Below are 15,586 nucleotides of genomic sequence, written 5' to 3' on the forward strand. Positions count from 1 at the left end.
ATCCTGACCTGGAGGCAGGGTGGGCCTGGACCCTCTATGCCAGCCTGGAGGACCTGCTCCACGCCTCCCCCTCCTGGCCCTGGGACGGCAGAGTGGCAGAGACCCCGCAGCGAGGGTGCGGCCGGGTTCTGCAGCAGGGTCAGGCTGGCACTTCTTCAAGGCCTCTCCCAGCTTCCTGGCGCTTCCCGGGCTGACTGCCTCCCTCCTCCAAAGGAAGGCAGCCTCTTATCTGGGCTTATCTCCTGCCAATTGAGTGTATTCTTTCTTTGTTTTTGCTGCAACCTCAGGCAAACAAATGTGGTGGGGACGTCAGAGAAACAGGACTTCCAGAGTAGGGATGTGTCAGGCTGGGGACCTCTGCCTAAGGCCCTGCTTCCTTAGGATCAGTACCATTGCCCAGGCCTTCCCTGCTTCTGCAGTCAGGCTTTGTCCTAGCCCCAAATCTGCCCCGTTCAGGCCTCTCAGCAGCCAGCTCCTATCTTCCTGACTCCACACGGAAACACTAGATACCAGTCCCCAGGTCCTCAAAGACCAGGCTAAACTCCAAACTCCTGGGTACTACATTCCCATCCTTGAGATGCCTGACCTCTGCTGCTCCCCTTATCCGTCCATGGGTCTGCTCCTTCCTCTACTAGGAATGACAGCCCTCTCCCCCATCTCTTCGAGTCTAGCTCACCTCCTCCTTGAAGCCCTCCCTGACTTTCCCTTGCTGGAGTGAGCCGCCCCTAGCCCGGTTCCAAGCCCCTGTTATAGGACTCGGCTGGCGATAACTCCACTGTTCAAAGGCTAGCTCTCCCCTTGCCAGGAAGCTTGAGATAGCAGTTGTGGCGTTTAATTCATCTCTGTAAACCTATACAAAGCGCTGGCTAGTCTATAGAGGGCGCCAATAAATCTTTCTGGAATTGAGCTCTGCTCCCAGGTCCTGGTGAAGCTTCTCCAGTTCCCTAGTGATCACTCTACTCACAAGCCCTGAGCGGAGCCTTACCCCCGCCCTCGTCCCCCCGCCCTGCGTGTCCTGCCAGTTCCCTGAGGATCGCTGGCCCCAGGCCGGCCACACAGTGGCTGCTCAAAAGGACTGACCCAAATAGGAACAAATGACCCTCCCTGGGGGACGGCGGCACGGTTTGCAGTACGCGGCATTCCGGCTGCCAGCCGGCTTGCGGCTTCCAATTACCATATTAGAGATAAGGACTTGGAGGTCCCTGAGGCCTCGTCACGCTCCGCTTCCCGGAGGCTAAGCAGCGTGGCTCTGCTCGCCGCCTCAACCCCTTCCTGGTCTCGGTCCCAGAATGTCACTCAAAAAGAGCCCGTTTCCCTTACCTGTAAAACGGGGACATCTTTTGACATTATCAGTACCAGCTCTCCCCCTGCCCGCAAAGACCCAAACGACGGACGGAGGAGACTCGCTGGCACAGACGCGGGCTTTATTAGCACATTTCGTAGCGAGCTGTCAGCCCTCAGCGTTACCGTGGAGGAAAGGGTTCTGGCGAAGTTAGGGTTAATCCCGGCTGGCAACTGACGCAGGCACCTGGGGCCGACCAGCGCCGGGGCGGGGTCACGGAGCCACTTCCGGCAACTAAGGGCGGAAGAATTTCAAAACTTCCGATGGGGACCGAGCGCCTCCGTGGTCCGCATACCCCGGAAGGGAATCGGGCTCTGGGTCAGACCGCTTCCTTCCGAAAGGGACGAAATGGATCCTATTTTTGCATAAGGCCTGCAGAAAAGACTTCCGCCCACTCCCAAGATGGCCACCAACGGCGGTGCGGCACTTTGGATTATGGGACGGAAGTTCACTGGGAGGGGGCGGAGCCGCCTCTCCCCAAGTTCCGGCCCCACCAGGACTGGATGAAGCGCGTCCAGCTGGGACTTTGCCGCATCTGTGTCGCGGTGCCAGCGCTCTTCGGGCGAGGGAGTCCCTTTGAAGTGGGAGGAGGAAAGGGTTAAGTGAATTAGCTTATCCTGGCAGCCCAAGTCAGGCCCCTCCACTTCTGGAATCCCACCGCTAAGTGAAATTCCGGGGGAGATAAAGATCCTGTACCGAGGGGTCTCCTGACTACTTTACTAGGCATGAACGATCGCTTGGCCTCTTAGGAATGGAACTGGTTAGATTCTGGACCCTCCATAGCGGGGACGGGGAGAGGAGGCCTAGGAAGACCCTATTAGGGCCAGAGCCGGAGATCCGGAAGCACCTGTTAAGACGCGACCAGAATTCGAGAATTAAAGAGGTGGTTCCGAAATTGAGGCCAGAGAACCCGGATATCCGAACGGGATTGGCTGGGAGCACAGATGCCAGCATGCCTAGCGCTCCAAATATTTAGGGAACCCAGGAGGCTTGGCCTTCTGGAGCGGGGTCTGGACTACAGATCCCAAAATGCCTTGCAGGCCGGTGGGAGGGGAGGAGTCACGAGACTGCAAATCCCGACATGCACCGGAACCCTAACAGGACAGTCCAGTAGGAGGAGACCTGGGAGTACAGTCCCCAGCATGCTCCAGGACTACGGGGACCCGTGCGCCCATCCGTGCGCTCACCTTGAAGGAGCCGTGGAACTCGTCGCTCATCCTCCGGAGCTCGCGGCCATAGCGCTGTGCAGCCCAGAGGTTGGGGGGCGCTGAGCGCGAGCGGCCCCGGAAGGGGCTGGGCTCCTCCTCCTCCGTCCCTTCTTCGTCCTCGGTCCCCGTTGGGTGGGAGCTGTGGCGACTCCTGGTTTCCACAGCCCCAGCGCCTGCAGAGAGGGTCGGGTGGTGGGGGATGATGTGAATCTCAACTCCTCTTCGCTCCCAGCCGTCCAGAAGCCCTCAATATCAGCTCCACCTGCCGGTTGATATCTTTGCGTGCATATCACTCTACCTCTCAGAGCCCCAGTTCCTTCCTAAGGGAAGCTCATGAGGCTTTTGTGAAGATTTGAAATAACCTCTCATTAATCCCACAAATCTTAATTGAGCCCCAATAATGGGCCAGGCCCTTTGTGTATAAAATGACTTTCCTCTGTGCCTGGCGCAAAATAAGGGCATTAGAGATGGTTGTTATAGTTATGAGTACAAGACGCTGGGATTCCCAGCAACCCCTGGGCTGTTAGCTCTTTGATCAGCTCCATTCTCTTGCAGAGGAAACCAGTCCCCTGGATGAAAAAGTGTCCTGCTCCAGCCAGGTAGGGCTGAACTCCAGCTCTGCAGGCGACCTGCTGGGGCTTGTCTGTTCCTCTATTGTGGCCTATAGGAGACCTTGGGCCCCTGGAGAACAAAAAAATGTCAGCAGCAAGTCTGTACCTCCCACAGCACCCACTTGGGAGAAAATGTCCAGAAAGTTCTGTTGACTTTTAAGGTAAATTTATGGAGCACTTAACTGAGTGTTAGGCCCTGGGCATAACCTAATTATCCTCCTAACCATCCTGGGAAGTAAGTACTAACACTGCTTCCATTCTGCAGATGAGAAGACAGAGGCTTAGAGAGAATAGAGAAGACAGAAGCTTAGAGAGGCTAAGACTTGCCCAGGGTCACATAGCTGTGAAGCTCTGAGGCTAGAAGTCCCCTAGAGGTTGGAATCCAGAAACCAGTGATTATCCTTTGAGCTCCACGTTTTTCCCTTGTCCAACTACCGTTCAACTCCCTAAGCCTATGTCCTCACCTCTCTGTGGGGATAAACCTAGCTCTTATTACCAGTGACCACATAAGGCTCTCATAAATAAACAGCGTGAGAGTGCTCTGTAAGCTGAAAGTGCGTGATGGGGCGTTATTCAGTGAGGCACCGCTACGATGTCGAAAGTTTGTCTGACCTGTGTACTGTAGGCCATCCCCTGCCCTCCTGCCAAGCCCAGCCCCATACCCAGACCAACAAAGTATAGAATGAAAGACAGGCATGGAGCAAGTGCAGGGGAATGTGCTCAGCATGCACAGCAAGGCATATCTGTCAGAGAAGCACTTTGGAGGCAGTAAGATCTAGATCAGGTCTAAGCCAGGGGATAACAATGTCTCATCCTTCCCCCAAAGCCTGTGGGTCACCTCCAGGGCTGCAGGGCCTCCAAGGGTCCCAGCTCCAGATAGGTGGCTGAGAAAGCCAAGAAGGGACAAGAGGGCTGGATCCAGAAAGGCCTCGGCTAAGAGCAAGGTCGGAGCACGTGGGCTCCCCCAAAACCCCAGGCCTGGGGTCAGGTAGGTAAGGTCTTCGAGGAACAAGCTGGCAGTGGGGAATGGGCAGCAAAATCAGCAGTGGGGATTCGGAATGGGACTGGAGGAGCCAAGAACAGCAATACCCCTGATGAGAACAGACCCGTCTGCAGAGTGCTTTCTGGTTCCGTGGGGGTATGGGCAGCAGGGCAGGGGTCACTAGCCTGGTGGGCCCCACCTCAACCACATTCCCGTTTTGTGACCTTGGGCCCTTCAACCCCTTGGGGCCTCAGTGTCCTCTGTGAAATGAAAGTAGCCCTAGTCTCCCAGGACCACCAGAAGAACAAATGACACAATGAAAGCACCCCATTCTCCCTCTTTCATGTCCTGAAACCTAGTTTCCCAGTGAGGCGGACACCAAGTTCTCCCTATTTTATAGATGAGGAAATGAAGCACAGAGAGGTTAGGAACTTGCCAGGGGTCACACAGCTGGCCCACCCTGCCTGGTCACTTAAGTGCTCAGAAACCACCAGCTCTTCTCTTTTACTGGCTCTAAGAACCCACATAAACTCCGCACTTGATGGATGCAAGGGCCAAGGGTCAGAAGGCAAGTGGCTTGCAGGTGGGCACTTGGTCTGGGCACCAGCCCCTCGCCTGGGAATGAGAACAAGTAGAAGAGTCCTCCCGGTGTCAGGTTGGAAGTACTGCTCGTGTCTGTCCTCCGCACGCCCTATGGGGGAGGTTAGGAGGAAACCAAGGCACAGAGAGGGTAAGTAACCTGCCCAAGATCATGCAGCTGGTAGGTGGCAGAGCTGGGATTTCCCACCCAGCCAGTCTGGCCCCTGGGTCTGTGTGTTTAACTCTCATGCTCCAGGCTCCCTCCAGAACTTTTAAGTGTCCTTCTATTTACTAGAAAAAACCTGAGGGATTTTTTGTGAACTCCCTGGAGGAAGCGGATATGCCCCCCACTTCAACTATTAAACTCTCAATTAGCTCTCATGCCTACATGCCCCTGGGCAGGGCAGAAGTGGCCTCTGCAGCAAGTAAGGGATAGGGAGGGGGCGTGGCTCCTAGCTTGGTGTGAGCGTGGGTGGGTGCCCAGGCCTGCCCACTCAAGCCTTCTTCCTCAAGAGCCTGCCTGGGGCTGGGGTAGGGAAGAGGGAGGGGCCTGTGGCAGGAGGTGCCCCAAGCCCTCACAAAGCTTTAAGTCCTTCACCCACTGGGCTTCTGGGTAAGTGGGTGGGGCTGGACACATCCAAGGTCAAGCTTCAGTGAGCATCCTCCAAGACTTAATTAAAACAGTGGTGTTCCAGGCAATTCGAGGCAGTGAAGCTCTGCCTTCAGGCAGGGCTGGGTTTGGATCCTGCTCTACCACATAGTCACACACTGCTTGCCCCCAGCGGGCAGAAAGGCATGGCGCCCCACCCTGAGCAGGCACGGTTGCCAGGCAGCTTCCAGCACCGCAGGCCTCGGCCCAGACTCCTTGTGTACCCCAAAGCCATTTGGGTACACCTGCCCCTTACTGGCCTGTTAAGAACATACCCCCACCTTGCTCAGAGCTGAGGAAATCAGAAAACACTCTAAAGCAGAGTCTGGCAAATATTTTTTGTAAAAGGCCAGAGAGTAAATATTTTGGGCATGACAGGCCACACAGTCTCTGTTACAACTACCCAACTTTGTGTCATAGGTTGAGAGAAGCCATAAACAATATATAAATGACTGTGCATGGCTGTGTTCCATTAACATTTTATTTAGGGACACTGAAAGAAAATACTTTTCTTCTTTGGATTTTTGTCAACTAGTTAAAAATGTCAAAATCATTCTTAGCTCATGGACTGTACAAAAAAGGAGAGATTTAGCCTGTGGCTGTGGTTTGCCAACCCCTGCTCTAAACCCAACTATGTCTGAGGGGGGAGGGTATAGGTCAAGTGATAGAGTGCACACTTAGCATGCATGAGGTCCTGGGTTCAACCCCCACTACCTCCTCTGAAAATAAATAGACCTAATTACCCCCCCAAAAAAACACAAAACAAACAAAAAAACACCAACTGTTTCTGTCCTCTGCCTAAAACCTTCAATGGCTCCCCGTTGCCCATGAGATAAACTACAAACTCCTAGGCATGGCCTTCAAGGCCCTTACATACAGGGTCTAACCTACACTTCACTTGTCCATCATCAGGGTGCATTGGTTATGCATGCCTGTATCCCTGCTGAATAAATGGCAGTCCCTAGGTCTGCTCAGAGCCTGGGCCAACTCATTGTAACAATAATAACAGCTGCAGTAATATCCTCCTTTGTTCAGCACTGTTTCTAAGCACTTTTCCTATATTAACAGCAAATCCTTTGAACAGCAAATCCTCCTTTGTTCCAGGCACTGTTTCTAAGCACTTTTCCTATATTAACGCATCAGTTCCTCATGACAACCCTATGAGGTGTGACTAGTTCTATTCACATTTTACAGATAGGAAAACTGAGGCACCCAATGTTCACAGCAGCACTATTTATACTAGCCAAGACATAGAAGCTATCTAAATGCCCATTGACAGATGAATGGATAAAGAAGTTGTGGTATATATATACAATGAAATACTACCCAGCCATAAAAAGGAATGAAATAATGCCATTTGCAGAAACATAGATGGACCTAGAGATGATCATACTAAGTGAAGCAAGGCAGAGAAAGACAAATATCATAGGATATCACTTATATGTGGAATCTAAAAAAAAAAAAAAAAAGATGCAGTTGAACTTATTTACACAACAAACAGACTCAGACATTGAAAACAAACCTACAGTTACCAAAAGGGAAAGGGTAGGGGGAGGGATAAATTGGGAGTTTGGAATTTGCAGATACAAATTACTGTATATAAAATAGATAAACAACAAGGACCTGCTGTATAGCACAGGGAACTATATTCAGTATCTTGTAATAGCCTATAATGGAAAAAATATATATATGTATAACTGAATCACTTTGCTGTACACCTGAAACTAACACATCACTGCAAGTCAACTATACTTCAATTAAAAAAAAACCCAAAAACAGCAGGCATGCACAGAAAAAACTTTTAAGAAATCCAGTGCAGTCCTCTTACATGGTGACCGTTTCCCCCACTGCAGCCACCCTCGTGGCGGGGCCGGAGCTGCGGTAGGCGTCCCCTTACCTCTTCATTGCTGCTTCAGAACATTCTCATCCCCTCCTCCCCAAATCTAGTTTCTCTCAGCTTCTACCACCCCTCCCCCTCTGGGCCTCAAGCACCCCTCACCCCTAGGTCACCCCTAGTGTGCAGGGGGTCACTCGAGCTCCCTGCAGCTCTCTCCCTTAGTCACTCCTATCTTCATTCCTTCACAGCACTGAAGTGGTCCTTCCCGGCTTCCTGCCTCGGGACCCCAACTCTAGTGAAGTTGGAATTCCTCATACTTGGCCAGCTTACACCCCACCAGAGCCAAGCCCCCCACTGCCTCTCCACTGGACTGAGACAAACAGCTCTGGTTAATACCAACTCTCTGCCAGTTCTCACAGCGAGCGGCCAGGGTGGTTGGAGGAAAGTGCAGCTGAGCCAACTCAGTTCAGATTCACAGTCAAAGGACCCAGTGGCGGGAGTCCTGCATGTGGCCAGGCACACATCCGACACTCAGTACTCCAGGCTGGACGACCCCTTCAGATCAGGGCCTCTCTCCCCATCAGCCTCCACCCCTCTCCCCACCCTCATTCCTGGCTCAGGACTTGGCTTCCTTCCACTGAGAACCTGGGAGGACCCACAAGAGAAACTTCTACAAGTTCCCACGAGGTATCTCCCCCAACCCTCCCCACTGCACTTAGATAGACTGCCCCTCCCCTGCACACCAGCTACTCTCTCCTACCCAAGAACACCTCTCCAGCAAGCCTCCCTTCTCTCCTACACCCTCCTATGTTTTCTTCGCTCCTGGTTTACCCATCAGCTTATAAACATGCTATTTTCTTTTCCCTTTTTATCTTAAAAAATAATAAAACAAGCCTTCCTTGACTCTCCTGGTGCCTTCAACTGCCACTTGCTCCTCTGTTCTTCTGGACAGGAGCTTAGCTGCCAATAGTAGATGCTCCTTTCTGCCTCCAGCTCTTCCCATTATCCCTCCCAGCTCTCCACCCCAACTGCAGTGCCTGTGTGGTCCAGTCCTGCACCCCACTCCCAGCCCTCCTCCTGCCCCTCCCCTCGTCACCCAGTTCAGCACTCCCCTCCTTACCAGGTGGCTCATCTCAGACTCCAGTGCTGGCTCCTCCTCTGCTGCTGCCCTGTGCAGGCTGGACCCCAGGTTCAGCCCAGGTCCTCTCCTGTCTACTTTGGCTCCCTGGGGCCTCACAGAACACTCCATCAGTGACTGCCAGCTCCCGCGTGTACAAATTCCGCTTGGCTCTATCCCTACTAGAAATCTCCACCTGGATGCCTAGAAGGCACCTCTGACCTGACCTGGCCCAAGCAGGGCTCCTGATCTCGCCCCACACCCTGTCAGTTCCATCTCAGTTAAGAGACACTCCATCCTTGTAGAGGCCCAGCCCAGGTCCCTTGCAGCCATCCTTGATCCTCTCTGTGTCTCACACCCCACATCTGTCCGTCAGCAAATCCCACCTTCCAAATAAGCCCAGAGTCCAGTTACTTACCACTTTCGCCACCACCACCCTGGCCCAGGCCAGCATCCTCCCCTGTGGCACCGCCCCTCCTTTTGCCCACTGCAGACACGCCCAAAACACAGGTGCCCTAGTGATTCTCTGGAAGCCCACATCAGATCAAAGCCCTCCATGTCTGCACTCAAAGTGAAAGCTGGAGACCTCGCCTAGTCCTCCAAGGCCCTGCCCAGCAGCCTCTCCTCCTCCCTTAATTCTTGAAGTGTCTCCAACTCCCCTCCCTTCCCTGGCCTGAACTGTGTCCTGCCCTCAGGGCCTTTGCATATGCCCTTCCGTCCACCTGCATGTCCTCCCTCAGATGTCTGCCTGGCTCATCCTGGCTCACACTCATCACTTCCAGCCTTTGCTCAAATGTCACTTCTTAGCAAGACCTGCCCTGACAAGGCCACCTCAGTTAAAGTCACTCCTCTCGCCCCTAGGTACTTTAGATTCCAACAAGAAAGTAAAGAGTGTGTCACACACTGCCATCACCTTCTAACGCATTATATCATTTACTTGTTTGTTTGTTTATGGCTGGTCTCCCCTCACCTACCAGAATGTAGGCACCACAGGGGCAAGGATTTATCTCTTCTGGTCCCTGATGTACTCCCTGGCAGCTGGAACATGCATGTGACACACATTAAGCACTTGAGACAGAGAATGGGAAGGAAGAAAAAGCAGAAAAACAGCAAGTGCAAAGACCTGGAAGAAGTTAAAGAAAGCCCGTGGAGTTCAGTATAACACAGAGTGGGCTGGGAAGGAGACCTTAAGCCTTCCTGCTCCTGAAAATGGGAAGGTGTCATTTCAGCTTCAGCTAGCAAGGAATGTGATGTTTGTTTTCGGAAGCTCTCTGTGGCTGTTCCAGGTGCTAAGGCTTGTGCTGGGCACTGGGTGGATGGGGACTACTGAGAAATGGTCACTGCCCTCCAGTGCCCCTCCTTCCATCCCAGCGCTGGGTCCCCCTCAGTAGGTGTGGAGGACAGCTGATGCCTCTCCAGCCCCACACAGACCTGCTGCCTGGTAGGGCCGTCTGTCTCCTGGGGTCACTGGGCCGTGGCAACTGACAAGGACAGCCCCATGAGGGTGTGAGCCAACGAGTGCGAAGGAACATAGCTGGAAGCTGTAAGGCCCAATCCCAGGGAAAGTACTAGCCTGGGGCAGAGTCTCTGCTTGGTGGAAATGCCAAGCAAGTGTGACCTTAGGCAAGTCACTTCCCCTTTCCAGCTACTTCTCAGTGATTCTATCCTGGTCCTACACTAACAGCTACATACTTTGAGCATTTAGAAAGCACCAGCTCTATAATTAAGTGCTTCTTAGATATTCCTACCAATCATCCCAACAGCACTACAATGGTGGTGACTAATTGCTCGGTTTTACAGAAGAGATATAGAGAGGTTAGGGACTTACTCAAAGCCACTCAGGGAGTGTGGAGGTAGCTAGGGGTGCAGGGAGCTACTGAGCTGGAGGTAAGGTGGACAGGCAGGTGGTTGTTGTAAAGGGGGTGCCTACCTCCATGGTAGTTGCTGTTGGCCGGTTGCCCCTGCTGGTGACCAGCTTCCCCCAGGAGGCCTGTGGCTGTTCGGCAGTGCTTGCCGGGACCTGGGGCCCTGTCCCCAGTGGGGTTGGGGCCCAGGCCCCTATCTGCAGGGCTGGATTCTTCCTGCTCACTCTGCTCAAATTCTGGGATCTGGAACATGCTCTGGGCTGTGGAGGCAAGATGGCAGGTAGTTAGGGCACAGCTGGGGCAAACGGTGGCCAGCAGGGGTTGGGGCGCAGGTGCCCCTGGCTCCCTATCCCACCTCAGAGCCCCAAGTCCACCCTGCCTCCCAGGCCCCCATCTGTCGTTGAGTCTGGCCTGGCAGGAAGCTCAGTCTATCCATCCAGGATCTAAATCTCTCGGAGCCGTGGGGCTGTGGAGCAGCCCCAGGCCCCTACCCAGGCCTCCTCCAGACAAGCCGATGGTGACGGCAGACAGGTCTCACCCCAAGCCCGATCTCTAGGCCCCTGACCCGGGCCCGCCGCCTCTCTCTAGCGCTGAGGGAGCCCGGCCCTAGTTGCCTGGGCAACGGGAACTGTCATCGTTCCGGCCCAATCAGCTTTGGAAATGTCACTAGCAGGCCAGCAGGCGGGGCCACTACCGGCCCGGGGCCCAGCCCACCGTCTTCCTCATGGGTCCCTTCTTCGTCTCCGGATGCTCGGTTCCCAACTTACTTCTGTCTCGGGCATTTGTGTGTGAGCAGATGAGGGATTCTCTGGAGTCCCCGTTTGGGGACCAGCTTCTGCTGACAAGTCCTTCAGCCTCTCTGGGCCTTAATTCCTGCCCCTGTAAAATAGGGAGGATGACACCTCCCTCAGGAGCCAGTGATCCTTGTAAACTGAGTGGTGATTACTGTGGGTGAAAGCACTTTGCAAAACCGTCATTGAAGCTCAGCCGTTGGATGCAATTGTTGCTGGTGTCACTGCTCCGTCTGGACTGGGTGACCAGATCGGGAAGTCCCCCTCCCTCCTCCCCCAGTGGAACCCTCGCAACGCCCGCATCAGGGGCGCCACTCCCCGCGCCAACGCGGGAGCACTCGAGATAAGCGAGGGAGCCTCCACCCTGGCAGGATGACTGCCCCGACACAGAAGGGACAGAGGCCCCTGTCAGGGTGACCATAGGACTCGCAGGGCCTCACGCCTGGCAGGCGGCGGGCCAGGTGAGCAGGAACCGCCGCCGGCCAGGGCGTCGGCTGGCGGGCTGTGGGACCCCGGGAGTTAAGGCCGGGGATTGGGGGGGCGGGCCTCGGAGGCCATCTTGGCTGAGGGCGGAAGTTTCCTTCAGAGATCGGGTGAAGGGAAGTCGTTACCGCCCCGGGTCGGGCGGCACGATCTCGATTTGGGGGTGGAGAAGAGAAGCATGGTAACTGGCGGTCCCCCAAACAAGCAAGGGCCGCTGGCCCCGGGCACGGCCCACTCCGGCGCGGGCCGGATACAGCGCGGCCAGAGCCTCACGGTCGCCTCCCGCCTCTCGTAACCCCTGGCGCCCGCCGGCTGCGCAGCTCGCGCCAATTCTCGAACCGCTCCGCCCCGGGCGCGGCGCAGGGCTGCGGAGCAAGGGCTAGACTGAGCAATTTGCGTAGCGAACGGCGCCCGCGCAGGCGCAGGAGGGGGCGGAGCAGCGGGGGCCGGGGAGCCGGAGTCCAGGGTCCCAGCGACCGGAGCCGGCTCCCCCAGCGGCGGCCTGAGGACCCGGCGTCGACCTCCTCCCCTCCCCTGCGGCTGGAGAGTGGACGCAGTGGGGGTGGGGTGGGGGCAGCGTTCGGAATCCCGAGGACGAAAGGCAGAGGCCCTACCATCCGGATTGTTGAGGGGAGAGAGCCCCCCAGTTTGGGGAGGGGGAGAGCCAGGCGTTAAGCGCGCCCCGCAGCGGCCGCTGCCCTGAGCCGACTGGCATTGGCCGGCTCTCCCCCTCCTGCCAGGACGACTCCAGCGACCAAGGCCAGGGACCCCTCTTCAGCCTCTGCACCTCCCCACCCCCAACCCTGGCTTCTGAGGCTGGCCCAGGGAGGAGACACTCTCTGCCCCGGACAGGAAAGGCTGTCCTTCCATACCCCTGAGTGAGGGACCCAGGTTGCCTGTGCCTAGCAAAGGCGAGGGATCCCTCTGTTGGGGGAGGGCCTGGCCAGCCACAGCTTCTTTACCCCTAAGCTCCCCATCTCTGCCTCTGCACCCTACAACTCCCACCCCTCTGTATTTATTTCCCTTGCCCCCTACCAGCCACTCCACCTCTGTCTCCCGGATTCAGGCCTCCCTCTCTGACATGGAGAGTAACCTGTCTGGCCTGGTGCCTGCTGCTGGGCTGGTGCCTGCGCTGCCGCCTGCCGTGACCCTGGGGCTGACTGCGGCCTACACTACCCTGTATGCCCTGCTCTTCTTCTCCGTCTATGCCCAGCTCTGGCTGGTGCTCCTGTATGGGCACAAGCGTCTCAGCTATCAGACGGTGTTCCTGGCACTGTGTCTGCTCTGGGCTGCCTTGCGTACCACCCTCTTCTCCTTCTATTTTCGAGATACACCCCGAGCCAACCGCCTGGGACCCCTGCCCTTTTGGCTTCTCTACTGCTGCCCTGTCTGCCTGCAGTTCTTCACACTGACGCTTATGAACCTCTACTTTGCTCAGGTAACCATGGGGACGGGTGGGGGTGGGCAGTGGGGTGGCCAGCCCCAAGGGCCCAAAAGAATGATGGGCATCTCTGCTCCCAGGTGGTGTTCAAGGCCAAGGCAAAGCGTCGGCCAGAGATGAGCCGAGGCTTGTAAGTACTCGGGACACTGGTGGGCTCAGCCCCCAGCTCATGGGCAGGGAGAAGCCCAGTGGCCATTCCTTCCCCCATGGCAGGTTGAGGTGAGGACAACCCAGGGAATGTTTGTGAAAGGCTTGGAAAAGTTAGGCACTTGGTGTCGATGGCTTAGCAGATGCGCTGCACATGTGAAAGGCAACTATAATAGAAACAATCATGATATGGTGAGGGGCATGGGTACCAGCGTCATCCATGATGGAAGAAGAGCTGTAGGCTCCAGCCTTTGGAAACTCCAAACCCAAGGACACTTCTAGGTGACCTTGGGCAATGATACTCCTGTCATATGTATAACATCTCACAGTTTTATTAAGAGCTTTCACAAATATCATTAATTTTTACATCTTACTTGTGAAGCTGATGTTATTCCCATTTGAGAGATGAAGACACTGAGGCCCAGCAAGGTCAAGCAACATGTTCAAGGTCACACCCCTGGCAGGAGGCAGAGTCAGGGCTTAAACCCAGATTTCTGACTCACAATCTAGTGCTGTTTCCACTGTACTGCAGCTGTCAATCACCTTCTGACTTCTTTGGGCCCCAGTTTCCTCATCTGCAAACCTGGGAACAGGTTCAGACTGGATGATCTGAGGTTCTGATTGACACCGGGGTCTCCTGGGGGATGTGGTTGGTGGTTGGTGAGTGTCAGAGGTGGCCAGCTGGGGCTGACTGTGCTGTGGGCCGCAGGCTGGCTGTCCGAGGGGCCTTCGTGGGGGCCTCGCTGCTCTTTCTGCTGGTGAATGTGCTGTGTGCAGTGCTGTCCCGCCGGCGCCGGGCACAGCCCTGGGCCCTCCTGCTGGTGCGCGTCCTGGTGAGCGACTCCCTGTTTGTTATCTGCGCACTCTCTCTTGCTGCCTGCCTCTGCCTTGTCGCCCGGCGGGCCCCCTCCACCAGCATCTACCTGGAGGCCAAGGTAGGGCCACAAGCGCTGATGCTTGAGTGTCTTTTTGGGGTGTTTGGGGTCTTCAGGGTAGAGAGGAAGTTGGAGCCTCCCGTCCCTGAGGGTCCTCTGTTGTCATCTGTGCCAGGGGACCAGTGTGTGCCAGGCAGCTGCAATGGGTGGCGCCATGGTCCTGCTCTATGCCAGCCGGGCCTGCTACAACCTGGCGGCCCTGGCCTTGGCCCCCCAGAGCCGGCTGGATGCCTTCGATTATGACTGGTACAACGTCTCTGACCAGGTGGGCATTCAGCTCGTCTGCTGTGGCTCTTGGCCCCAAGCTGGCCTGGGCCCTGTCTGGGTGGCCCCACTGGCACAACTGCAGATTGGCACAGCCCCTGCCTCCCCACAGGCGGACCTGGTGAATGACTTGGGGAACAAAGGCTACCTGGTGTTTGGCCTCATCCTTTTTGTGTGGGAACTGCTGCCCACCACCCTGCTGGTGGGCTTCTTTCGGGTGCATCGGCCCCCACAGGACCTGGTGAGGGCCAGTGGAGAAGGGTGGCACTGGGAATCCCTGGACTGGGCTCTGGGGGTGGTGGGAGGCCAGTGGGGGGCAGGAGAAAGCATCAATGGTGGCTCCCTCCCCCAGAGCACCAGCCGCATCCTCAACGGGCAGGTCTTTGGCTCCCGTTCCTACTTCTTTGACCGGGCCCACTGCGAGGACGAGGGCTGCTCTTGGGAGCACAGCCGGGGCGAGAGCACCAGGTAGGAGTCCCGGCCCCACCTCAGGTCCCCTGGGCTCCCAGATTGCCCCATCGAGCCGTGGGGACCTAGAACTGGGTCTTGCCACCCACTACCCACCTCCAATGGCCTTTGCTTCCTGTCTTTACAAGGTGAGGTCCCCTCTGGTTTCCTTTTGCTCAGGCCCCCATCCTACCCCCCAAATGCAGTTTGCCATAGACAGAGAGGTCTGGGTCACTGGGCTCTGTTCTGAGTTTCTCTCCCTCCGCCAGCTCTTGCGACTGTGGTCCTGGTCACTGCTGTGGGACTGACCCTATTTTCTGCCTGCAGCATGTCTGGCAGCCTGAGCTCTGGTAGCTGGTACGGCACCATCGGGCGGGAGCCAGGCTGGTGCGGAGGCAGCCAGACGCGGACCACTCCTCTGCTCTTCTCCCAGGTTCTAGGACCAGGCAGCCACCACCACAGTCTCTACTCCACCCCACAGACGTGATCCTCCTCCGTTTCCCCCCACAACATCCAGGCCCCAGTCCCTCCCACCCTAGGCCCCTGTGCCAAGTTCACCCGCCGCTTCTTGCCCAGGATCCCGGGGGCTGTAGCTGCCTCTTCCCCAGGCCAGCTCCTTGCTACTCCTGATGTAGTGAGCTTGTGCTGTCCCCTAGGATGAGGGGCATGGCCCTGGCTGCCAGATGCCCACAGCACCCTGGCATGACCTGCCACCTCCGCTTCTACATGGGAGCCAGCTACCTCTCCTGCGCCTGCCACTCAATAAACAGTGTCTGTGCCCTGAGTCCATTCACTGCTTGCTTGTGTTCCTCACACCGTAGCCGGTTCAGTCTAAGACAGATCTGGCACTGCCCGTTGAAGAGGACTGCTGGGCTGGGCAGGGGCCTT

The 15,586-nt window shown here is 56.2% G+C and overlaps 2 protein-coding genes across 7 annotated transcripts; one reads left to right on the top strand and one right to left on the bottom strand.

Annotated features, from left to right (window-relative positions):
- Positions 1-1,403: 1,403 nt before the first annotated feature.
- Positions 1,404-11,152, bottom strand: BAD (BCL2 associated agonist of cell death). 5 transcript variants are annotated; one of them, XM_014552547.2, is made up of 4 exons: positions 10,958-11,152; positions 10,256-10,450; positions 2,530-2,723; positions 1,404-1,916 (listed from the first exon to the last, which is right to left on the bottom strand). In XM_014552547.2, exons 2-4 carry the CDS (start codon positions 10,440-10,442, stop codon positions 1,791-1,793), a joined length of 507 nt encoding a protein of 168 aa, XP_014408033.2. In that variant the 5' UTR covers positions 10,443-10,450; positions 10,958-11,152; the 3' UTR covers positions 1,404-1,790. The 5 variants fall into 5 exon arrangements, with proteins under 5 accessions (XP_014408033.2, XP_006176942.2, XP_014408032.2 ...); XM_006176880.3 differs by lacking the exon at positions 10,958-11,152 and adding an exon at positions 10,729-10,858; XM_014552546.2 differs by lacking the exon at positions 10,958-11,152 and adding an exon at positions 10,682-10,798.
- A 1,238-nt stretch (positions 11,153-12,390) lies between these two features.
- Positions 12,391-15,487, top strand: GPR137 (G protein-coupled receptor 137). Of its 2 annotated transcripts, none has more exons than XM_006176881.2 (7): positions 12,391-12,902; positions 12,986-13,035; positions 13,762-13,987; positions 14,103-14,252; positions 14,364-14,492; positions 14,604-14,719; positions 15,026-15,487. In XM_006176881.2, the coding sequence occupies exons 1-7, from the start codon at positions 12,546-12,548 to the stop codon at positions 15,183-15,185; spliced, it is 1,188 nt and encodes a 395-aa protein (XP_006176943.1). In that variant the 5' UTR covers positions 12,391-12,545; the 3' UTR covers positions 15,186-15,487. The 2 variants fall into 2 exon arrangements, with proteins under 2 accessions (XP_006176943.1, XP_032345588.1); XM_032489697.1 differs by having other exon boundaries at positions 12,546-12,902; positions 15,132-15,487.
- The last annotated feature ends 99 nt before the right edge of the window (positions 15,488-15,586 follow it).

This window comes from Camelus ferus, chromosome 10 (assembly GCF_009834535.1).
Source record: "Camelus ferus isolate YT-003-E chromosome 10, BCGSAC_Cfer_1.0, whole genome shotgun sequence".
NCBI lineage: Eukaryota > Metazoa > Chordata > Mammalia > Artiodactyla > Camelidae > Camelus > Camelus ferus.

Excerpts from the sequence above, each read along its gene's own strand:
- GPR137 (XM_006176881.2), top strand. The coding sequence starts at position 12,546 with ATGGAGAGTAACCTGTCTGGCCTGGTGCCTGCTGCTGGGCTGGTGCCT. Across the intron at positions 12,903-12,985 it reads TGAACCTCTACTTTGCTCAG|GTGGTGTTCAAGGCCAAGGC; the intron begins GTAACCATGGGG and ends CTCTGCTCCCAG. Across the intron at positions 14,253-14,363 it reads GGTACAACGTCTCTGACCAG|GCGGACCTGGTGAATGACTT; the intron begins GTGGGCATTCAG and ends GCCTCCCCACAG.
- BAD (XM_014552545.2), bottom strand. The coding sequence starts at position 10,626 with ATGGATAGACTGAGCTTCCTGCCAG. Across the intron at positions 10,451-10,601 it reads TAGACTGAGCTTCCTGCCAG|CCCAGAGCATGTTCCAGATC; the intron begins GCCAGACTCAAC and ends TTGCCTCCACAG. Across the intron at positions 1,917-2,529 it reads AGTTCCACGGCTCCTTCAAG|GGACTCCCTCGCCCGAAGAG; the intron begins GTGAGCGCACGG and ends CCCACTTCAAAG.